Consider the following 19,098-nt stretch of genomic DNA (forward strand, 5'->3'; position numbering starts at 1 on the left):
GTTGGAAATATAAGGAAAATGAAGGTACATTCTTTCACCTTTGGTGGACATGTCCCAGGATTAAGGCTTTCTGGGAAATGATATATAATGAATTGAAAAAGGTATTTAAATATACCTTCTTGAAGAAACCAGAGGCCTTTCTCTTGGGCATGGCCGGCCAAGTGGTGCCAAAGAAGGACAGAACTTTTTTCATGTATGCTACAACAGCAGCAAGAATACTCATCGCAAAGTATTGGAAGACGCAAGATCTACCCACTCTGGAAGAATGGCAGATGAAACTGATTGACTGTATGGGATTGGCAGAAATTACGAGCAGAATCCGTGACCAGGGAGAAGAGTCGGCAGAAGAAGACTGGAAAAAATTTAAGGACTATTTACAGAAATATTGTAAAATTAAGAAATGCTGAATGATGTTGGATTGAAATTGAGTGGTTTCTAGCTGTAATGATATAAAGGAACATGGATGGGAAAAAAAAGGTTTGGATAGAAAATAAGGTGATATGATAAGCTGTAATGCTTTAAGTTAAGGATTTGCTGAACAAATAATCTGAAATGGAATACAAGAAGGGGAGGTAGGAGGAGGTCAGAGAAATTTGTTATTGAAAAGTATGTTTTATGAACTATATGTTTTTTTAATTTCTTTGTTTTTTGTTTCTATAAAAATTGGAAACTTTAATAAATATCTTTTAAAAATATATATATAAAGGCTCCTTCGTAGTGGGGGGGGGCAAATGGAGCCCGCCGAGTCTCCGTGCTCACAGGCTTCACCGCCTGTGATTTCTTCGGGTCTCCGCTTCGCCGCAGCGGCCAGACCCAGACCTCGCAGAGCCGGTTCCCTCCGGAGCTCAGAGGGAACCCGCCATTAGTCGCTGGCGCTGACCGGAAGTCATAAGGACTCTTTCCAATGGCAAAATGGGTAGGAATTCTGCTTCTGGGCCAACAGAGAGATCCTGGGTAGGACCTTACAGTTCTAAGAAACCAAAAGGGATGAAGGCCGTGAGATCTCTTTGTAGGAGATGCCCCTGAGATGTCGCTGAGGAAAGGAAGAATCAGCACAAAAAACATAATACTCAAATGGGGGGAAAGGCAAATGGTCTTCTCCAGTGCTTGCTTTCTTTAAAGAAAAAAGGGTGCCAGTACTCACCATGAAGTTGTTACAGTAAGTGCCACACTTTTAACTGGGGGGGGGAGGTGCCGGTACTGAGAACCCTTGAGTATCCCTAGAAAAACAGTACTGGTCTTCTCCCCTTCATTTTTCTTCACACAGGAAAGGAAAGAGAGCTGAAGAAGTGTGCATGCACATACCAAGAACAAACGTAGTTGGTCTCTAAGGTGCTACTGGACAATTTTTTTTGTTTTTTATATATATTTCTACTACATCAGACCAACCAGCCACCTACCTGAATCTTCATTATCCTCCTGGAAGTTCTTCCTTATCCAGAGGTAAAGTAGAGAGGCAGGCTTGGCAGCAGAAGCAGGAACTCTATGGGGCGGAGGACAGCTCAGCCCGCGCCCCATGTGGGGATGAGGCTGAGCTATCCCCAATCTTGAGGGTCCCACCGGGCCTCCCTGGGCCTTGTAACAAGGTTGTGTGGAACTTGGCCCCTCTGCTTGGAGGGCCACATTCCCCTTGGGCCTAAGATCCCCCATTGCTGGTCACTGCTTGGAAAGTTCAACCGCTTCCAAAAAGGAATGAATTCTGTTCACAATTCACAATTTGCCCATGTGTCCTCGATGTGCCCACCCAGCTGCTGCCTTCAGAATTTCACAAGCTGCCTGCTAAAGTATAAAATATACTTCAGAAAACATCTAGACACCCCCCCCCCACTGTGTCATGTTAACAATGGTATTATTTAACTCCTCCAAGTATTTTGGTCTTTAAGTTTCAACAGCTGGCATCACTTTTCAGACATGCAGAAATGGTAAATGCAATGAGTTAAGGGACAACCCTTCCCCCCGGGGGTTATTAAACTGAAACTTTAGTCAAATTGAATTGAAAAACACCCAGAGTTCCACAGCAGAAGGAACTCGATTCACATTAAGTTCAGCTGGAAATTATAGGAAATACTTTCAGGTGCAATTCCAAGATTTCTGAATTAATTCAGTGAATTAGTTAACATGAATTAGAGTTCAGTCCAAGCCCTGTTCCTGCTTTATACTCCTTTCCATGCACAGTGAGGACTCTCACTCTGCCTACACTAGGCATATCTTGCTTTCCCGTTCTAATCTACACACCCCGTTTTATGCAATCTGCCCCTTCTCCCTATTTTGAGCAACAATTAAATTGGATTTAGAATGTCAGAGAGAGGAAATGTTCTGCCACCTAGTGGCTTATCAGGGTGATATGCGCAGAGGCCCAGAATGCGACGAGCAAGTCCGGAACATTTATGGATCTTGAAACTTTCGAGTTCACTCATTTTCACTCGCTGCAATGAAGGTCTCCTAGGTTTTATCAGGTGAGGACTAAAGGGAGAGATGGTTCAAGGGGGTGGGTGTGGGGCAAGGGAATGAGTGCAATTCGTGAGGAAGTATTAGAGCACAGGCTATGAAGGCAAACCATCCCTGCTCTTTCCAGGCAGGGCTGGCGGGGGACAGAGCTTTCTGGCAGCCACAGGAGGGGGGCCGAGAAGGAGCAGCAAGACAGGGCTTGGGATGTGGCTGGAGGGGTTAATGGAGCTACAGTCATTTAGACCACATCTAACATTGTCTTGGGAAGTGTAATTTACCTCTCCTGGATCTACAGTTCCCAGCACTCTTAACAAACTATAGTTCCCACAATGCTTTGGGGGAAGCCATGCAATTTAAATAAGATTTAAATGTATGCTGTGGACGCGACCTGGAATTCTCCATGTGGTGCCAAGCCTGCTCCTCAGAAGAGGTCTCCCTGGGGTGCCACCAAGGACGGAAGAGCTGGAGACTGAGGTCTGAGCTATGGGCAAGAGTTGCTTAGAAGCTCTCTTTCAGAGGCTCTATTGTAATGACTAGGAGTGGTGCTTGTGCAGTAGAACGTCCCAGGTAAGGCTCCTCCATTTGAGCTACTGGCTAACAACCCCACAACCTCTCTTTTTTTAAAAAAAAATTCTTAATTTTCAATTACTAAAATCCAATATAAACCACATTTTAACAATCTCAAATTACAATTCAAATTCAAATATATATAAATTATAAAGCCAATTATACATTTTGTGTGGCCTCCTGTGTACTAGATTTCAAGGTGAGATAATTTTATTTCATCTTGCTTCTGAAGTCTTAATTAATCCATTAACATTCCATCTTGATCTTAATCCCTTATCAACAGCTACAGAGGGTTTTTTTTACTTCCATTCATATTGGGACATTTAATAAATTTTATTTCTGCAAGAGGAGTTCTGTATCCCATATATTTGTGTGATGTTTATTTTGTCCATGTTGTTTCTTCATTCTTCCTATTCTCCATCACGTCCTGCACAGCACCGCTGCTTCCACTTCGCTCTTTCTTTTCCTTTGTTCCCAGAGAATGAGGCTGTAATTTCAACTGTGTCACACACCATCTTTTTGTTGTTGTTGTTACTGTTTGAGTTTAGATAGAGAGGTCTCTTCCAACTCTATGATTCTATGATTCTATAATCTGGCATCCTGCAAAAGCCTTGGCCAATCTTCAAAGCTCAAAATCCAGGTCCTCCCATGCCAATACAGTGAAAGTTTGATGCTTTAAATCCATTTCAATTTTCTCACACAGTTCTATTTTTCATTGGAATCCATGTATATAACCCCATTCTCTTTTGTCTCCTCTTGCCTTTTATCAGTTTGTTAGCATTCAAAGGGGGGGGGAGTTGCCGAATCATTTATGTAGAAAGAAAGGGTTAAGGCTCCCCCCTCACATACCATATTTTACGTCAAAGTAAGTCTTTCCAGTTTGAATCGTAATGGCTTTGTAGCTGTTTCAATTTAGCAGTTTATTATCTTGTTCCATCTGCTCCAGCACGTGTCTGTATATTAGTCATAATTTCACTCTAATAAACAGAAGTACCTCTGCTTCTTAATGGCTGCGTAGGAGGGTTACCGATAGGCGAAGTACTTTTGCACTCAGTGCCTCCCTGCCTCCCGTATTCCATGCCAGAGCGAGAGCCAGGTACTGAGACAATTTGCAAGTGAAGCTCATTCCCCTCCCCACCCGCCCCGGGCCCTGTGGGGAGCTTGCAAGGACAATTACCCTCAAATCATCCTTGTTTATTCTTCGCTGTCTCCTCTGGGGAGGTGGGTGGCGCTGTGGGTTAAACCACAGAGCCTAGGACTTGCCGATCAGAAGGTCAGCGGTCCAAACCCCCCGCAACGGGGTGAGCTCCTGTTGCTCTGTCCCTGCTCCTGCCAACCTAGCAGTTCGAACGCACGTCAAAGTGCAAGTAGATAAATAGGTACCGCTAAATAGGGAAGGTAAACGGCGTTTCCGTGTGCTGCTCTGGTTTGCCAGAAGTGGCTTAGTCATGCTGGCCACATGACCCGGAAGCTGTCGGTCAATAAAGTGAGATGAGCAGCGCAACCCCAGAGTCGGCCACAACTGGACCTAATGGTCAGGGGTCCCTTTACCCTTTACCTTTGTCTCCGCTATTGTGGGAGTGGCATCCATTAAGGCAACAACCCCACCAGCCTCAGTCCACCTTCAGCTACCCGCTGGTTGCATGTCTTCTAAATCTCAACCAGTCCATGGAATGGCACCACCAATCAGCTTCCAACTTGGCAGGGAGGAGGATGGACACAAAACTAGAATTAGTTGTCTCTGCCTATCATTGGCTTTGATCTCGTCAATATAGGCTGGTCTTCCTGCCTTCTGCCCTGCCAATGCCATTGGGCACCAGCCACCTCTGAAACTTCCTAGTTTGGTTGTATCACATGTTAATTCCCCAGAGGAGGTGTTTGAGGGGGAGTCAGTTGTGGTTAAAGTTTCAACCTTGAGTGATTTCTAAGCAGAAGGGAAGTGAAAGGCTGTAAATAACTGCTGCACTTGCAAGTTGCTTCATGTCAGCTGTCTCTTCTGCTTTTCTTTCCTTTCTCAAGCGAAGAGAACTTAAGGCGACAAGACCATTTGCCTTTTTTTGTTTTCCATTTCAGGATTATGTTTTTCATGCTGATTCTTCTTTTCCTAAGGGAAATTTCAGGTACGTGTCCTACAAAGAGATCTCATGGTCTCTGCTCCTGTTGGTTTCTTAAGGAGAGGAACTGTGAGGGAAGGTCCACCAAGGACCACGCCAGGCAGAGCAGCTGCTGCCACAACTTCCCTTTTCTTTAAAACTGTTGTGAAGTCATGGAGAGCCCCTGGCACTTCTGCAAAGCCAATTTTGGGCTCCTCAGAGCAGATGGAAGATGTTCAGTTTGGGGCAGTGCCTGAAACAGCCTTTTGTTGGTAATAGTAAAAATGAAATGTGAATCTACACCATAGACTGAAACTGACTTAACCATCCTTCCTTTTACACCATGAGAGTGAATGTGAGAGGCCTTCTGTGCTGTTTTCAGTACATGCTTAAAGCATCTTGGTTTAGACAAGCCTACCCAAATATCTCAACTGCTGATGTGTTTTTAGTTTATTGCTGGTTTTAATTTTCTGAATCTTTTAATTGTTTTTACTAATGATTTTACTGTTTTATTCCTTTCATAAACTGCTTCAAGGTTGTTCACAATTGGGCCATGTATACATTTTATGAAATAAATAAGCAATAACAGTCAATGGGCTGGAGAGGAAAGGTTATTTCATTTAGGGAAAATGACAGGTGAGGGGAACATAATGAGGGGTGTAGGAGACATCTGGAGAAAATGGAAACAGTAGCAGAAATTGCTGATGTTTGCTTACTTCTTCCATGCCCAGAATGGAAATCAGTCTAGCAAATACAGTCAGTATTTGGTGCTGTTGCTATTTTTTCAGTCTCCAAATCATATGTAACTGATTACAGTTTCCCTGCCCCCATTTGCATTGCATTAATATTAATATATTGGAATAATGTAATGACAGTGTAATTTACATATACCGTATTTTTCGCTCTATAACACGCACCCGACCATAACACGCACGTAGTTTTTAGAGGAGGAAAGTCCGTAGGCATGCCACCCGTAGGCATTCCCTCCATAACACGCACAGACATTTCCCCTTACTTTTTAGGAGGAAAAAAGTGAGTGTTATGGTGCAAAAAATACGGTAATTGATTGTTTAAGTTCTGTAATTTTGTCACAGCCGATAGCTGCCCTACATCCTTTGGCATGGCAGAGGTGTCTAAAAGTCTGCATGATGTAAAGAAAATGGACAGAGGTCCATTTTTCTCCCCCTTTGTTGGTCATCCAATGAATCCAAAGGGGGTGAGATTCCCAGTGGCCCAAAGGAAGAACTATCTTGCAAGGCATTTACTTAAATTATGAAATATGCCTTCACAGGAAAGAGTGACAGCCACCCATTTAGATGGCTTTAGACAAATTCATGGAAGATAAGGTTCTGAATGGCTACTGGCTTTAGTGGTTACATACCACCTCTGGTGCCAGAGGCAGCCGGGCTCTGAATTCCAGGGGCTGAGACTCGCAAGGGAGTCTTGCCATCAGGTCCCCTTGGGGCAGTGGTTCTCGACCTGCGGGTCCCCAGATGTTGTTGAACTACAACTCCTATCACCCCTAGCTAGCAAGGCCAGAGCTCAGGGATGATGGGAGTTGTAGTCCAACAACATCTGGGGACCCACAGGTTGAGAACCGCTGCCTTGGGGGCTCCCCATAGGATAGGCATCTGGTTGGCCCCATTGAGGGCAGGAGTAGAAGAGCCTTTGGGCTGATCCAGCAGGGCTTTTCTTAGGCTCTGTCAGCCACTCTCCAACTCCAGCTCTGTATTAGTTTGGGGAGGTGATGGCAGTTAAAAAGGTGTAACACTGAAGAAATATATACTAGCATAGATACATTCAGGAGAGGGACCACATTACAGCTTCCAAAGGTTCAGGGAATTCTTTTGCCCTGAAGTGCAAGATCCTACAAATACGAGCCGTGAACACTTTCCTCCCCCTACAGGCGCAACCTTCGTTAATATTTATGAAAATGAAAATCACTGGCTGAGCTGCAGCAACACATCAGCCGATCAGAAGGAATCAAGATGGTGGTTGGGGAAAGACTGCTCCTCCTTGGTCCAATTTGAGCCAATGCCTTGTGATCCAAGTTCTCAGTGCCCAGCAGGAAAGAACCCCACAAGCAGATATATAAACTGTACACAAAGGAATGTCTCTATTGCTGCTTTCCCAGGTGGTGGAATATTTGCATGCAAAGCCCTGTCAGGTAGCAATGCGTCAGATCCACACCCACTTATTAATAAGGAGGACCACTGCAGGAATTTCAACTTCTTCATTGTAGCAATAATAAACAACACTGTAGGTGAGTGCATTAAAAGACAGCATGTCATTTTGAGGTGAATTCAGAAAGCATAAGAGTAACAGGTGCACTGGAAAAAGAAATAGGAACAGGAAATCTGCCATACAGAGTTAGCGAAGGATTATCTGCACTGACTCCAGGGTTTCAGAGAGGGTTTTCTCTCTTGCTCTCTGCCCCTGAGCTAAGAACATAATTTCTCTTTTAGAACCATTTCCATTTATGTTTGCTAGTAGGAATGCAGGCAACAGCCATGAAATTCACAGCAAAAGCAAAAATGATGTGCTTCCAACTGAGGATAACTCTAAGAGTCAAAATAAATGAAAGACCTTTTTTTAAAAAGAGAGAAGGCGTTAGACCAGATGGATGTGCCATCTTAGTCCTACGCAGATTAGACCCATTGAAGTTAAATGGGCACAGCTCACCTGGGTCCATGAATTTCAGTGAGCCAATTCTTGATAGGATTAGTAGGATGCCATAACTAGCTGGTGTTTACTTTGGCAGGGAGACAGAATGCAAACCAGTTCAATCAGATCCATGCAGAATAAGCTGCAATAATGCACAGGTCAAAATTCACCATTGGAAGCAAAAGTATTGGAAAGCTCTCCCTTTGCAAACTTTGCCCATTTTGCTTGAGGGTCACTGACTTGAATATGTAATGTTAGTTTTCAGTGAGGTACAAATGCCAGAAAGAACCAAGGGGAAGCTTTTGCACATTTCTAGCAAATTGTATGAAAAAAATGTCATGATTATGCACTGGTACCTCGGGTTAAGTACTTAATTCGTTCTGGAGGTCCATTCTTAACCTGAAACTGTTCTTAACCTGAACTACCACTTTAGCTAATGGGGCCTCCTGCAGCCGCTGTGCCGCCAGAGCATGATATCTGTTCTCATCCTGAAGCAAAGTTCTTAACCTGAGGCACTATTTCTGGGTTAGCGGAGTCTGTAACCTGAAGCATATGTAATCCGAGGTACTACTGTTACTCTCATGTGACTATGCCATTTTGTATTGCAGAGAGTAACATGCAATCAGAAGTATTAGTGGTTGTTGAAGGAGAACAGAGCTTCAGTCTTCCTTGTGAATTTGATTTGACTGGTGCCAGAGACATATTTACTTTGTATTGGATTAAGGAAACATTTGAAAGGAGGTGCCTTGCTTCTGTTTCAAATGAAGACCACTGGTTTTCTAATGATCTAAACTGCTGTGTTGGCACCAAGATCAAAAAGAGACAGGTCAAAAATTTGACTGACCCACTTGACAGACATCAAAGTCATTACCTGACAATTTTCAACACCACCACTTCAGACACTGGAGTGTATTTCTGCCTGGTTGCTGTTTACACCAACAGACACATGTGGAAGATTGTAAATAATGTGACTGTACAAGTGCGAAAAGGCAACAGTGAAGGTGAGTTTAGAAATTATTTTTTAAAATGTGTTCTCTTCCTTTAGTTGAGTGTTGGATGCTCAGAAACTCTCCTCATTGACTGGGGACTTAGGCAGGAAGGGCAGGCACCCCGAAGGCCTTCCCTCACCACTCAAGACATTTGGGAAACTCTCGGAGAAACCCTTGTGGGGATCATGGTCATCTGCCCTCAAATTGGGCTCTGCCACGAGTGGTGGGGGAAAACAATCAGTTCAGAACTTTCTAGTTTACCCTTCCTGAAATACTGAAATTAATACAAATGTAAGGTTCTGCACTTAGGCAGGAAGAAACAGATGCACAAATACAAAATGGGAGACACCTGGCGTACATGTGAAAAGGATCTAGGGATCTTGATGGACCACAAGCTGAACATGAGTCAACATGAATGTGATACAGCAGCTAAAAAAGCTAACACTATTCTAGGCTGCATCAACAGAAGTCTAGTGTCCAGATCAAGGGAAGTCATAGGACCACTGTTCTGCCTTGGTCACACCACACCTGGAATCCTGCCTTCAGTTCTGGGCACCACAATTTAAGAAGGATGTTGACAAGCTGGAAGGTGTGCAGAGGAGGGCAACCAAGATGCTCAAGGGTCTGGAAACGAAGCCTTATGAGGAATGCTTGAAGGAGCTGGGTATGTTTAGCCTGGAAAAGAAGAGATGGAGAGGTGATAGGACAGCCATCTTCCAGTATCTGAAGGGCTGTCCCATGAAAGAGGGAGGAAGCTGGTTTCCTCCTGCTTTCGAGGGGAGAACACAAAGCAATGGATTCAAGTTGCAACTCCACTTACCTTCAACAGGCTTGTGTGGGACAGTTGCTGCAGAGGTTTTCTCAACTGGCTTAAACCCAAAACAGACAATGTTTTTTTTGGGGGGGGAGGTGCTGGTGCTCACCATGAACTTATTACACTGAGTGCCACACTTTTAACATTTGAAAGGAAAAAAAAAAGGTGCCGGTACTGCTTACCCTTGAGTACCCCCAGAAAAAAGCACTGGAAGGAGTATCCCTTTAAAAGGATTTGGGAGAAGTTGTTTCTGTGCAGACATCCATGCAGGGGCCATAGCACTCCTCAAGGTGGCGATCCCATGGGGCATTCCTACTTGATGTATGTCACAGGACCTCACCATTGTGTTGACCTCCAAAAAGGCTACTTCCAGCAGGTGGCTGGATGTTGATGGTTGTGTCCAATGCTTATGCCAAACCTCTGACATTTGCAATCAATAAAGAGGTGGCCTGATTTGACTCAAAGCAGTGCTGTTCTGTCTGGTTCTTCTCTGTGAGTCAGGCAAAGTGGGCTTGGGGTGCCTGGGCATGCAGAAAAGAGATTCTGACTAAAGACCAGGAAGAACTTTCTGACACTAAGAGCTGTTTGACAGGGGAACAGGGTCTTCTTTGAGTAGGACTAGCATTGAATTCCACTCCCCATAATCCCCAAAGCTCTAAGCCCGAGAAAATACAGACAGGATTTTGGCTTGTATGATCATATCAGCAGATCAATGTTTGCCATCCATTATCCTCACAAAACTTTGAGGAATGTTTAAGTAATTTGGAAACAATAAAATTAGCCTGAGGCTGTCATGTTTCTTTTCCTCCGCCTGATACCATATCATATTGGGATCTCTTTTCAGGGTCTACTTTTACAAAAGAGCTACAGATCTCACTGGGAGTGGTAGGAGGAATTGTTCTGATTAGTGGGATAATATTGTTCCTTTCCTGGAAGAAAAAGTCTAAAGGTAATGAAAGAAGAACATATTATAAGGTGGAATCAAAGGTGACTGTGTGATTTGCAAAAGCATTTTAAACTGCTACTTAATAATGCATATATTTTTTGTTTGATAGGAAAGGCATATGAATCGCAACAAAGGTACTACATGTCAAACAATATAAAGAATTCTGCTGGTGCTTCTCTCCCTTCCAGACCATAAAAATGACTCTAAATTTATCTTTTCTATTTAGGGATCAGACCACAACTGAAATGGAAGAAGAGTGTAAGCACAAGCTCCCTTTTGAATAATGTTATAAGTGGTGTCTCATGTAAGAGATATAGGCAAATGTCCAACACATATTCCTTAGAGGATGTTACATGTGTGACATTTAGTGGACATGAATCATTGTGTGAATTCAGATAGCATTCATGCAATTAAAATTCTGCATAGAACTTGAGCAGGTTAGGAAAGGAGACTAGTTCGGCGAATGCAAAGACGCCATGCAAGAAAAAATCTTGCTTGTTGGAGAGAAAGGTGCACTTTCTGCCATAGGAGCCAACTCCGAGGGGTCAAGGTCCTTTCGCCCTCCCAAAAATATTTGAAGGGGCTCCCCCCCCCAGTTGATGGCTAGTGCCATTTAAATGGTGTGTGTGTGTGTGCTGTGCCATGTGATTGATTATGCAAGGTAGGGCTTACCTGCCCCCCATATTTTATTCAAGTTGGCACCCCTGCTCCCTGCCATGCTAGTTGTCTAGATGCAGGGAAACATTCACAAATATGATCTCTCAGCTGCTGTAATGGGAAGGTGGTGGTTCATTTTACCACCTTAGGATTCTAGAGCTTCATTCGCATCTCATTCTGTGGGGGACTCTTTCCTTTTTTGTGGGGGTCAGCCATATTTCCAGACTGCACTGGGGTAATAAAAATCCTTAAGAGGCCCTCAAGAATGACAGTGACCATTTCAGTTTGGAGCAGCAGGGAAGGGTCTAGCAGAGGTTCAAAATAATAATAATAATAATAATAATAATAATAATAATAATAATAATAATTTATTTATTTGTACCCCGCTCATCTTGCTGGGTTTCCCCGGCCACTCTGGGCGGCTTCCAACAAAGATTACAAATGCACATTACAAAGATTACAAAAAACACTGATGTTTTAGTCATTAAAAACTTCCCTAAACAGGGCTGCCTTCAGATGTCTTCTAAACGTCAGATAGTTGTTTAGCTCTTTGACATCTAATGGGAGGGCGTTCCACAGGGCGGGCGCCACTATTGAGAAGGCCCTCTGCCTGGTTCCATGTAACTTGGCTTCTCGCAGAGGGAACCGCCAGAAGGCCCTCGGAGCTGGACCTCAGTTTCCGGGCAGAATGATGGGGATGGAGATGCTTCTTCAGGTCTACTGGGCTGAGGCCATTTAGGGCTTTAAAGCACCAACACTTTGAATTGTGCTCAGAAATGTACTGGGAGCCAATGTAGGTCTTTCAAGACTGGTGTTATGTGGTCTCGGCGACTGCTCCCAGTCACCAGTTTGGCTGCCGAATTCTGAATTAGTTGTAGTTTCCAGGTCACCTTCAAAGGCAGCCCCACATAGAGCGCATTGCAGTGGTCCAAGTGGGAGATAACCAGAGCATGCACCACTGGCGATGCAGTCCACGGGCAGGTAGGGTCTCAGCCTGCGTACCAGATGGAGCTGGTAGACAGCTGCCCTGGACACAGAATTAACCTGCACCTCCATGGACAGCTGTGAGTCCAGAATGACTCCCAGGCTGTGCACCTGGTCCTTCAGGGTCACAGTTGCCCCATTCAGGATCAGGGAGTCCTCCACACCTGCCTGCCTCCTCTCCCCCCAAAACAGAACTTCTGTCTTGTCAGGATTCAACCTCAATCTGTTAGCTCTCATCAAAGCTCCAACCGCCTCCAGACATTCACACAGGACCTTCACCGCCTTCACTGGTTCTGATTTGAAAGAGCAGAACCACTGTATGATAGTGCCTCGAGCTCTCAGCTCCTCTGGACTGCCCAGAAGGATGTTATGATTGATGGTGTCAAAGGCATGTTGTGTGCAGGCATTGGAAATGACATGCTGTGCAGGTGTGCACTTTCTGACTGTGCATCTGGGACAGATGTTTTGCACCTCCAGATGTTTGCCGAACTAAACTCCCATCTGCCCCAGCAAGCAGGGCCAATGGCCAAGGATGTTGATGATAATAATATTATATAATTTTTTATTATTTATACCCCGCTCATCTGGCTGACTTGCACAGCCACTCTAGGCAGTTTCCAACACAAAGAATAATCATAATAATAAAACATTAAACATTAATGGTAACAATCTGATCCTATATAAATAGTCACAATATCTTTAAAATAAACAACCTACATCAAATAAAGCAAAATTTAACAATCCACTAAAATTCAATAGTAAACAGCAAAATCAAACATCAAATAATAATTAAACTGTTTAGTAATTTTTTATTGTAATAAATGTAATCTATAACACTGGTCAACAACAAATTTGTTGTCTGCGTTTTTTCAGTTGATTTAGGACAAATCTGATGCGCTGAATCCAAAAATCACATTGGTTTTGCTCAATCAGGTCAAGTTTTTGAGCTATGGCCACATGTCTTTTTTATGTTTTTGTTCACATGTACGCTTGTGTGGAGCATTTTAGAAGAAGTTGGTGGGGGTAAAATGCCATGTCGAATAATGGTTTTGATTGGAAATGATTATTTTAATGACAAGTATTCAGGTCCGATAGTTCTGGGTGATTATGTCAAAAAGGGATCAGTTTGAAGTCATAATACCTCGAAATCTTCCATAAATTGGTGCGGCTGGGATCAACAGAAAGAACCGGAGCAGCCTCAAGTATCCTAATCTTCAATCAGCACGTCGTCCTGTAGCTCATTGTGATGAAATTCCAGTGCCTATCTTCGGAGAACTTCCTGACATTAGTGACGAAGATGCCTCCAGTGTTGAAGGACATCAAGAAGAAGTGGTTCTTGAAGATGATGTTCCACATCCATTTTCCCAGAAGTTGAATGATCTAGTTTGTGACCTCAGCTTGTCGAAGGACTCTGCCGAACTGTTGGCATCCAGATTGAAGGAAAAAAACCTCCTCTCTGACAGTGCTCGCATCAGCTTCTTCCGCAACAGGCATCAAGAGTACCTCCATTTTTTCTAAGAAAAGAAGGACTTGGTGTACTGTGCAGATATTGTGCAGTTTCTGCTCAAGCTTGGAGTGCCACAGTACGAACCCAAAGATTGGAGACTGTTCATTGACAGCAGCAAGCGATCACTGAAATGTGTTCTGCTACACAACGGCAACCAGTTTGCCTCTATACCCCTGGCTCACTCAAGTACACTGAAGGAGAACTATGAAGCGGTGAAGTATGTGCTGGAGAAAATTGGTTATGATCAGCATAAGTGGTTTATTTGTGTTGACCTGAAGATGGTGAACTTTTTGTTGGGACAATAGTCTGGCTTCACCAAGTACCCATGTTTTCTGTGCATGTGGGATAGTAGGAACCGTGCTCAGCATTACACGAAGAAGGACTGGCCTGTGCAGGAGGAATTGGTGCCTTGCAAAGAAAGGAACATCATCAACGACCCTCTGGTGGATAGAGACAGAATACTCTTCCCACCGCTGCACATCAAGCTCGGCTTAATCAAGCAGTTCACCAAGGCTCTGGACAAGGATGGTGACTGCTTCACTTACTTGTGCCAGGCTTTTCCAGGATTGACCATGGAGAAAGCTGGCATCTTTGACGGTCCTCAGATCCGTCAGCTCATCAGAGATCCAGAGTTCGGAAACTCAATGAACGAAGAAGAAGAAGTGCATGTGGAGGAGTGGAGACGCGAACCTGGTTCACCAGATTACGAGTCCACCGCTCTTAACCACTACACCACACTGACTCTCAAACGAACGAAGTGGAACTGGAAGCGTGGAAGGCATTTGTTCTGGTAGTGAAGAACTTTCTTGGCAACAATAAGGCCAGAAACTACGCAGAACTTGTCAACAACATGCTGACTGCTTTCAGAAACCTGGGCTGCAACATGAGCGTCAAGATGCACTACCTATTTTCACAAATGGACCGGTTTCCTGAGAACCTGGGTTCAATGAGTGACGAGCAGGGGGAGAGATTCAATCAGGACATGAAAGAGGTGGAGACCAGTTATCAGGGTCGCTGGGACACAGTCATGATGGCTGACTACTGTTGGACTCTGAAGAGAGACCTCCCTGCCGCTGAGCATTCCAGTTCCAAGAAACGGAAGTTCAAGCCCTGGTTTGAAAAATGGTGAAGCAACATGCAATTTACGTGTACTTACCTTTATCAATGCCCACCATTCAGTTTACAGTAAACCTGACCTGATGGCGAGAAACGGATGCCATTTCCTGATTCAGCAGTGCAAAAATACCCTAAATCAGTTGTAGAAATCTAGACAACATTCAAAAAGTAAAAAATTGTAGCCCAGTGAAAAATAACAGCAAACCATAATGCATAAAATGCCACAAAACACACAAAATCTTTGACAAACAAGGACACACCTCCCATCCCAGCTGCTTCTGCTGTTCTCAATGTCATGGTCTGGGAAAGGCTGGAGGCAGGGAGCGAGAGGAGGCAGGGTGGGGCAAGACAGGTGGAAAAGCCATTGCCTGCAGAAATTCTCTCTCCTATGTGGAGAGAGTTGTAGGTCAACAACATTTGGAGGGCCAAACGTTCCCCACACCTGATCAAGGGCATTTCACATATTAAATTCAGGTGGTGAAACATACAAGAACATACAATATCCTGAAGGATGGCACGACTGAGTAACCAGAATCCTGAACCAGGAACAGGAGACAAGGCTACACGGCACCATTATATTGCAGTTCACCCTTCTTGATTCTAATAAGCTTTCAATCAGTTCTTCTCTAGAATGGCTTAACTGAATGCTGGGTCAAGGATTTACTGGACTGAATCACTGTAGCTGAATCATGTCAGGGTTCATATTTCTGCATGCTGGCCAGGCTAATAAAAGATCCATGCATGGAGAAAGCTGACTCACAAGGAGAGCATTTGGCTAGGACATTTCCCCCTGATGTGCTCTTTTTATTTTTAAAAAACACACAACAGCAGACATAGATCAACATCACACAGAACACAACAAACAGTACATAGGGTAGGATCTAATGTTTGTCCTACTTAGAGTAGACCTGCTGAAGTTAATGAGCATGACTAACTTAGGTTTATTCAGTTTATTGGGGCTACGCTAGGACTCGCATTATTATTATTATTATTATTATTATTTATCCAATTTATTCAACACAGAAATTTTGAATGTAACACTGGGGGAAAAAGATATTGTAAACTGCTCTATGATCCTTGGATGAAATTAAATAAAATTAAAATTAAATATAAAATAAATAGGAAAATAAAATAAAAGTAACATACAAAACCATTTGCTTACCTTTAGTATAAAATGGTAGAATTTAGAAAGGACTTTGCCATATGTTAGTTGTAGGTGCATAGCTTGGTTCTAAAGTGGTGCATCCATTATTTTCAGGTCCCCCTTTAAAAATAAGATAGTTGAACTTTCCATCTTAAAAATCCCTTGACATAACTTTGTAGGATAGAATTGAAAACTCATCTGAGTCTTTCCCCCTTTTCCCCTTACAGGCTCCCCATATGCCGTTTCCAGCTGCAATGACATAGATGGCAATGAAGTTGTGTATTCACTTGCGATGAGTCCTGGTGTGAACCCAGATAGTCTCTATTCTTTACCAGAGAGCAAATCCGATCCTGGAATGCAACCTGGAGAGAATGTGCAAGCAATTTATGCTGTGCCAAAGAAAGAGAGATCTTGAGTAGCGCCATGGATCGAATGTTAGCTACAGATGTGGAAATTCTTACTTGATGTCTATGTCCACACTCTATAAAGCCAGTGGCCATGGACGAGTGTCCTTGATCTCTCAGCTTCAGTAGGAATAGGCCATAAACAGTCTTGGCTTCCCCCAGAGAATTTGGGTTGCTAGGAGATCCCTGTTTTGGCTCACAGAGAGCTACAGTTTTAGAGTTCCCTGTGAAGAGGAATTGATTGTTAAACCACTCTGGGAATTGTAGCTCCAGAGGCGTAATAGGGGGATCTCATAACATAGGGTTGCCATAAATTGGACACAAAAGGTTTTTGAGCTTTTTCGGGGAAAGTTGTTGAGCTTTGGAAGATTGCCCACAGAAAGTTGGCAACCCTATCATAAGAGCACTCAGTGCCCTTAATGAACTACAGCTCCCAGAATTCTTGGGGGTGAAGCCAAGACTGTTTAAAGTGGTATCATAGTGCTTTTAATGAACCTGTGCATGAACCTCAAGAACCTGTGGCCTTCCAGATGTGGACCCATGAAAGCTTATTCGTCCTCTTTCTATTGCGATGGAAGCCAAACACCTATGCTTTATTTGAGCTGATAACAAACATTTCACTTTGTGATTTTTGGGTGAATGTGCATTCTAATGCCAAAAACAACAATTGGAAATAAGCCCACTCAGAGCTTTATCATCTTCTTTTTATACAGATGGAACCCAAAACGCCTTTTTGCTTTGGTTGGGGGCGATTCTGGTGCACACGCAAAAAAACGCATGAGAGTTGAAATAAGTCCAATCAAAGCTTATTCGTCTTATTTCTATGCATATGGAAGCGAAAAGACGGTGTTTTGTTATTTTGGTCTCATTACATACAATTCACGATTTCTGAGTCAATGTTGCATTAAGACCAAAAAACACGAATTGAAATAAGCGAAATCCAAGATTCTTCTTTCTATGCAGATAGAACCCAAAACAACCTGTTTTTCTTTGTTTTGGCTTATTGCACCGCTTTGCTATTTGTGGGTGAATGAACACCGAAAGAACAATCCAAGCTTATTCGTCCTCTTTCTACGCATATGGAAGGGAAAAGACGCTGTTTTGTTATTTTGGTCTCATTACATCCACTTTGTGATTTTTGGGTGAATGTGCATTCTAACCCGAAAAACAACAATTTGTAATAAGCACAAACAGAGCTTTATCTTCTTTTTCTGTAGATGGAACCCAAAACGACTTTTTGCTTTGGTTGAGGGTGATTCTGGTGCACACCCAAAAAACACCATGCGAATTGAAATAAGCCCAATCAAAGCTTATTCGTCTTCTTTCTACACATATGGAAGCGAAAAGACGGTGTTTTGTTATTTTGGTGCCGTTACATACACTTTGCGATTTCAGGGTCAATGTGCATTTACACCAAAGAAAACGACTTGAAATAAGCGACATCCAAGATTCTTCTTTCTATGTAGATAGAACCCAAAACAACCTGTTTTGCTTTGTTTAGGCTTATTACACTTCGCTTTGCTATTTGTGGGTGAATAAACACCGAAAGAACAATCCAAGTCCAATCAAAGCTTTTTCGTCTTCTTTCTATGCATATGGAAGGGAAAAGACGGTTGTCAGGGACTCAGGAGCAGAAGCACAGGGGAGAGAGGAAATGGAGAGCGAAGGGGAAGAATCCGAGGGCAGCGTAGGGGAGTATGACAGTGACCCGAGAGATTCCATGAGCTTCTCCAGCGAATCAGAAGATTCCCAGAAGGGGGCGCCGATGGTCAGGCCAAGGGGGGTCCCAGGGGGGACGCACCAGAAGCAAGGGGCCAGCGGGGACTCCCAAAGCAGCAGCGGGGGATCAGGACCAGCTTCCCCACCAGAGCGTAGTGGGGGGGAAGAGTCACATGTGTCAGGACCAGCGTCTCCTCCAGCGGGGAGAGAAGATGAGTCAGGGCTGACCACGCCTCCATCGGAAAGTGGGGAAACGGAGGGGAGGTCAGTTCCAGCTAGCCTCCCCGAAGGGGGGAGCAGTGACAGCAGCAGTGTAATGGTCAGAAGGAAGGTGGCAGGCTGGGCGCGCGTGCCAAATTCAAATGTACAGGCGCGCGGGACAGCAGGAAACCCGGATTGGGAACCAGGTCCTAAAGCCCGCCGGAGGGAGGGGGAAGATTCAGGGGACTCAGCGTCAGAAGAGTCTAGGAAGAGCGAGACCCCGACGGACAGGCGGACCCAGAGGAGGAAAGAACAAAGGAAGAGGTGGAGCAAGGCTAGAATCTTAAACTGGTGTCGGGGGGAGGAGATTCAGGTGGAGCTTCGGCAGTCTAGAGTTTAAGACGTAGGGCTGCGCGCTGCGGCTGTGGAAGTGAAACTGAACTTCAATAAAGACTTTTATACTTAACAACGAAGCGGCGTTGGTCCTTTGTGAGCTGGGAACTAGGGCAGCTCTGACAATCGTCTTTTCGCTTCCATATGCATAGAAAGAAGACGAATAAGCTTTGATTGGACTTATTTCAACTCTCATGCGTTGGAAGCAAAAAGGCGTTTTGGGTTCCATCTGTATAAAAAGAAGATGATAAAGCTCTGAGTGGGCTTATTTCCAATTGTTGTTTTTGGCATTAGAATGCTGCGGCTGTGAAAGTGAAACTGATCTTCAATAAAGACTTTCGTACTTAACAACGAAGCGGCGTTGGTCCTTTGTGAGCTGGGACCTCGGGCAGCTCTGACAGTAAGCTCCGTCTGAAAGTATTTAACCCTCGCAGCGTGAGTTGGCGGAGCGA

At 44.0% G+C, this 19,098-nt stretch overlaps 1 protein-coding gene across 2 annotated transcripts; it reads left to right on the plus strand.

Annotated features, from left to right (window-relative positions):
• The first annotated feature begins 2,364 nt into the window (after positions 1-2,364).
• Positions 2,365-16,811, plus strand: LOC128401661 (uncharacterized). Of its 2 annotated transcripts, none has more exons than XM_053364983.1 (7): positions 2,365-2,456; positions 7,015-7,371; positions 8,381-8,773; positions 10,420-10,524; positions 10,631-10,655; positions 10,748-10,779; positions 16,157-16,811. In XM_053364983.1, the coding sequence occupies exons 2-7, from the start codon at positions 7,143-7,145 to the stop codon at positions 16,342-16,344; spliced, it is 972 nt and encodes a 323-aa protein (XP_053220958.1). In that variant the 5' UTR covers positions 2,365-2,456; positions 7,015-7,142; the 3' UTR covers positions 16,345-16,811. The 2 variants fall into 2 exon arrangements, with proteins under 2 accessions (XP_053220958.1, XP_053220957.1); XM_053364982.1 differs by lacking the exon at positions 2,365-2,456 and adding an exon at positions 4,640-5,135.
• Positions 16,812-19,098: the final 2,287 nt, after the last annotated feature.

This window comes from Podarcis raffonei, chromosome 14 (assembly GCF_027172205.1).
Source record: "Podarcis raffonei isolate rPodRaf1 chromosome 14, rPodRaf1.pri, whole genome shotgun sequence".
In the NCBI taxonomy this organism is placed as follows: Eukaryota; Metazoa; Chordata; class Lepidosauria; order Squamata; family Lacertidae; genus Podarcis; species Podarcis raffonei.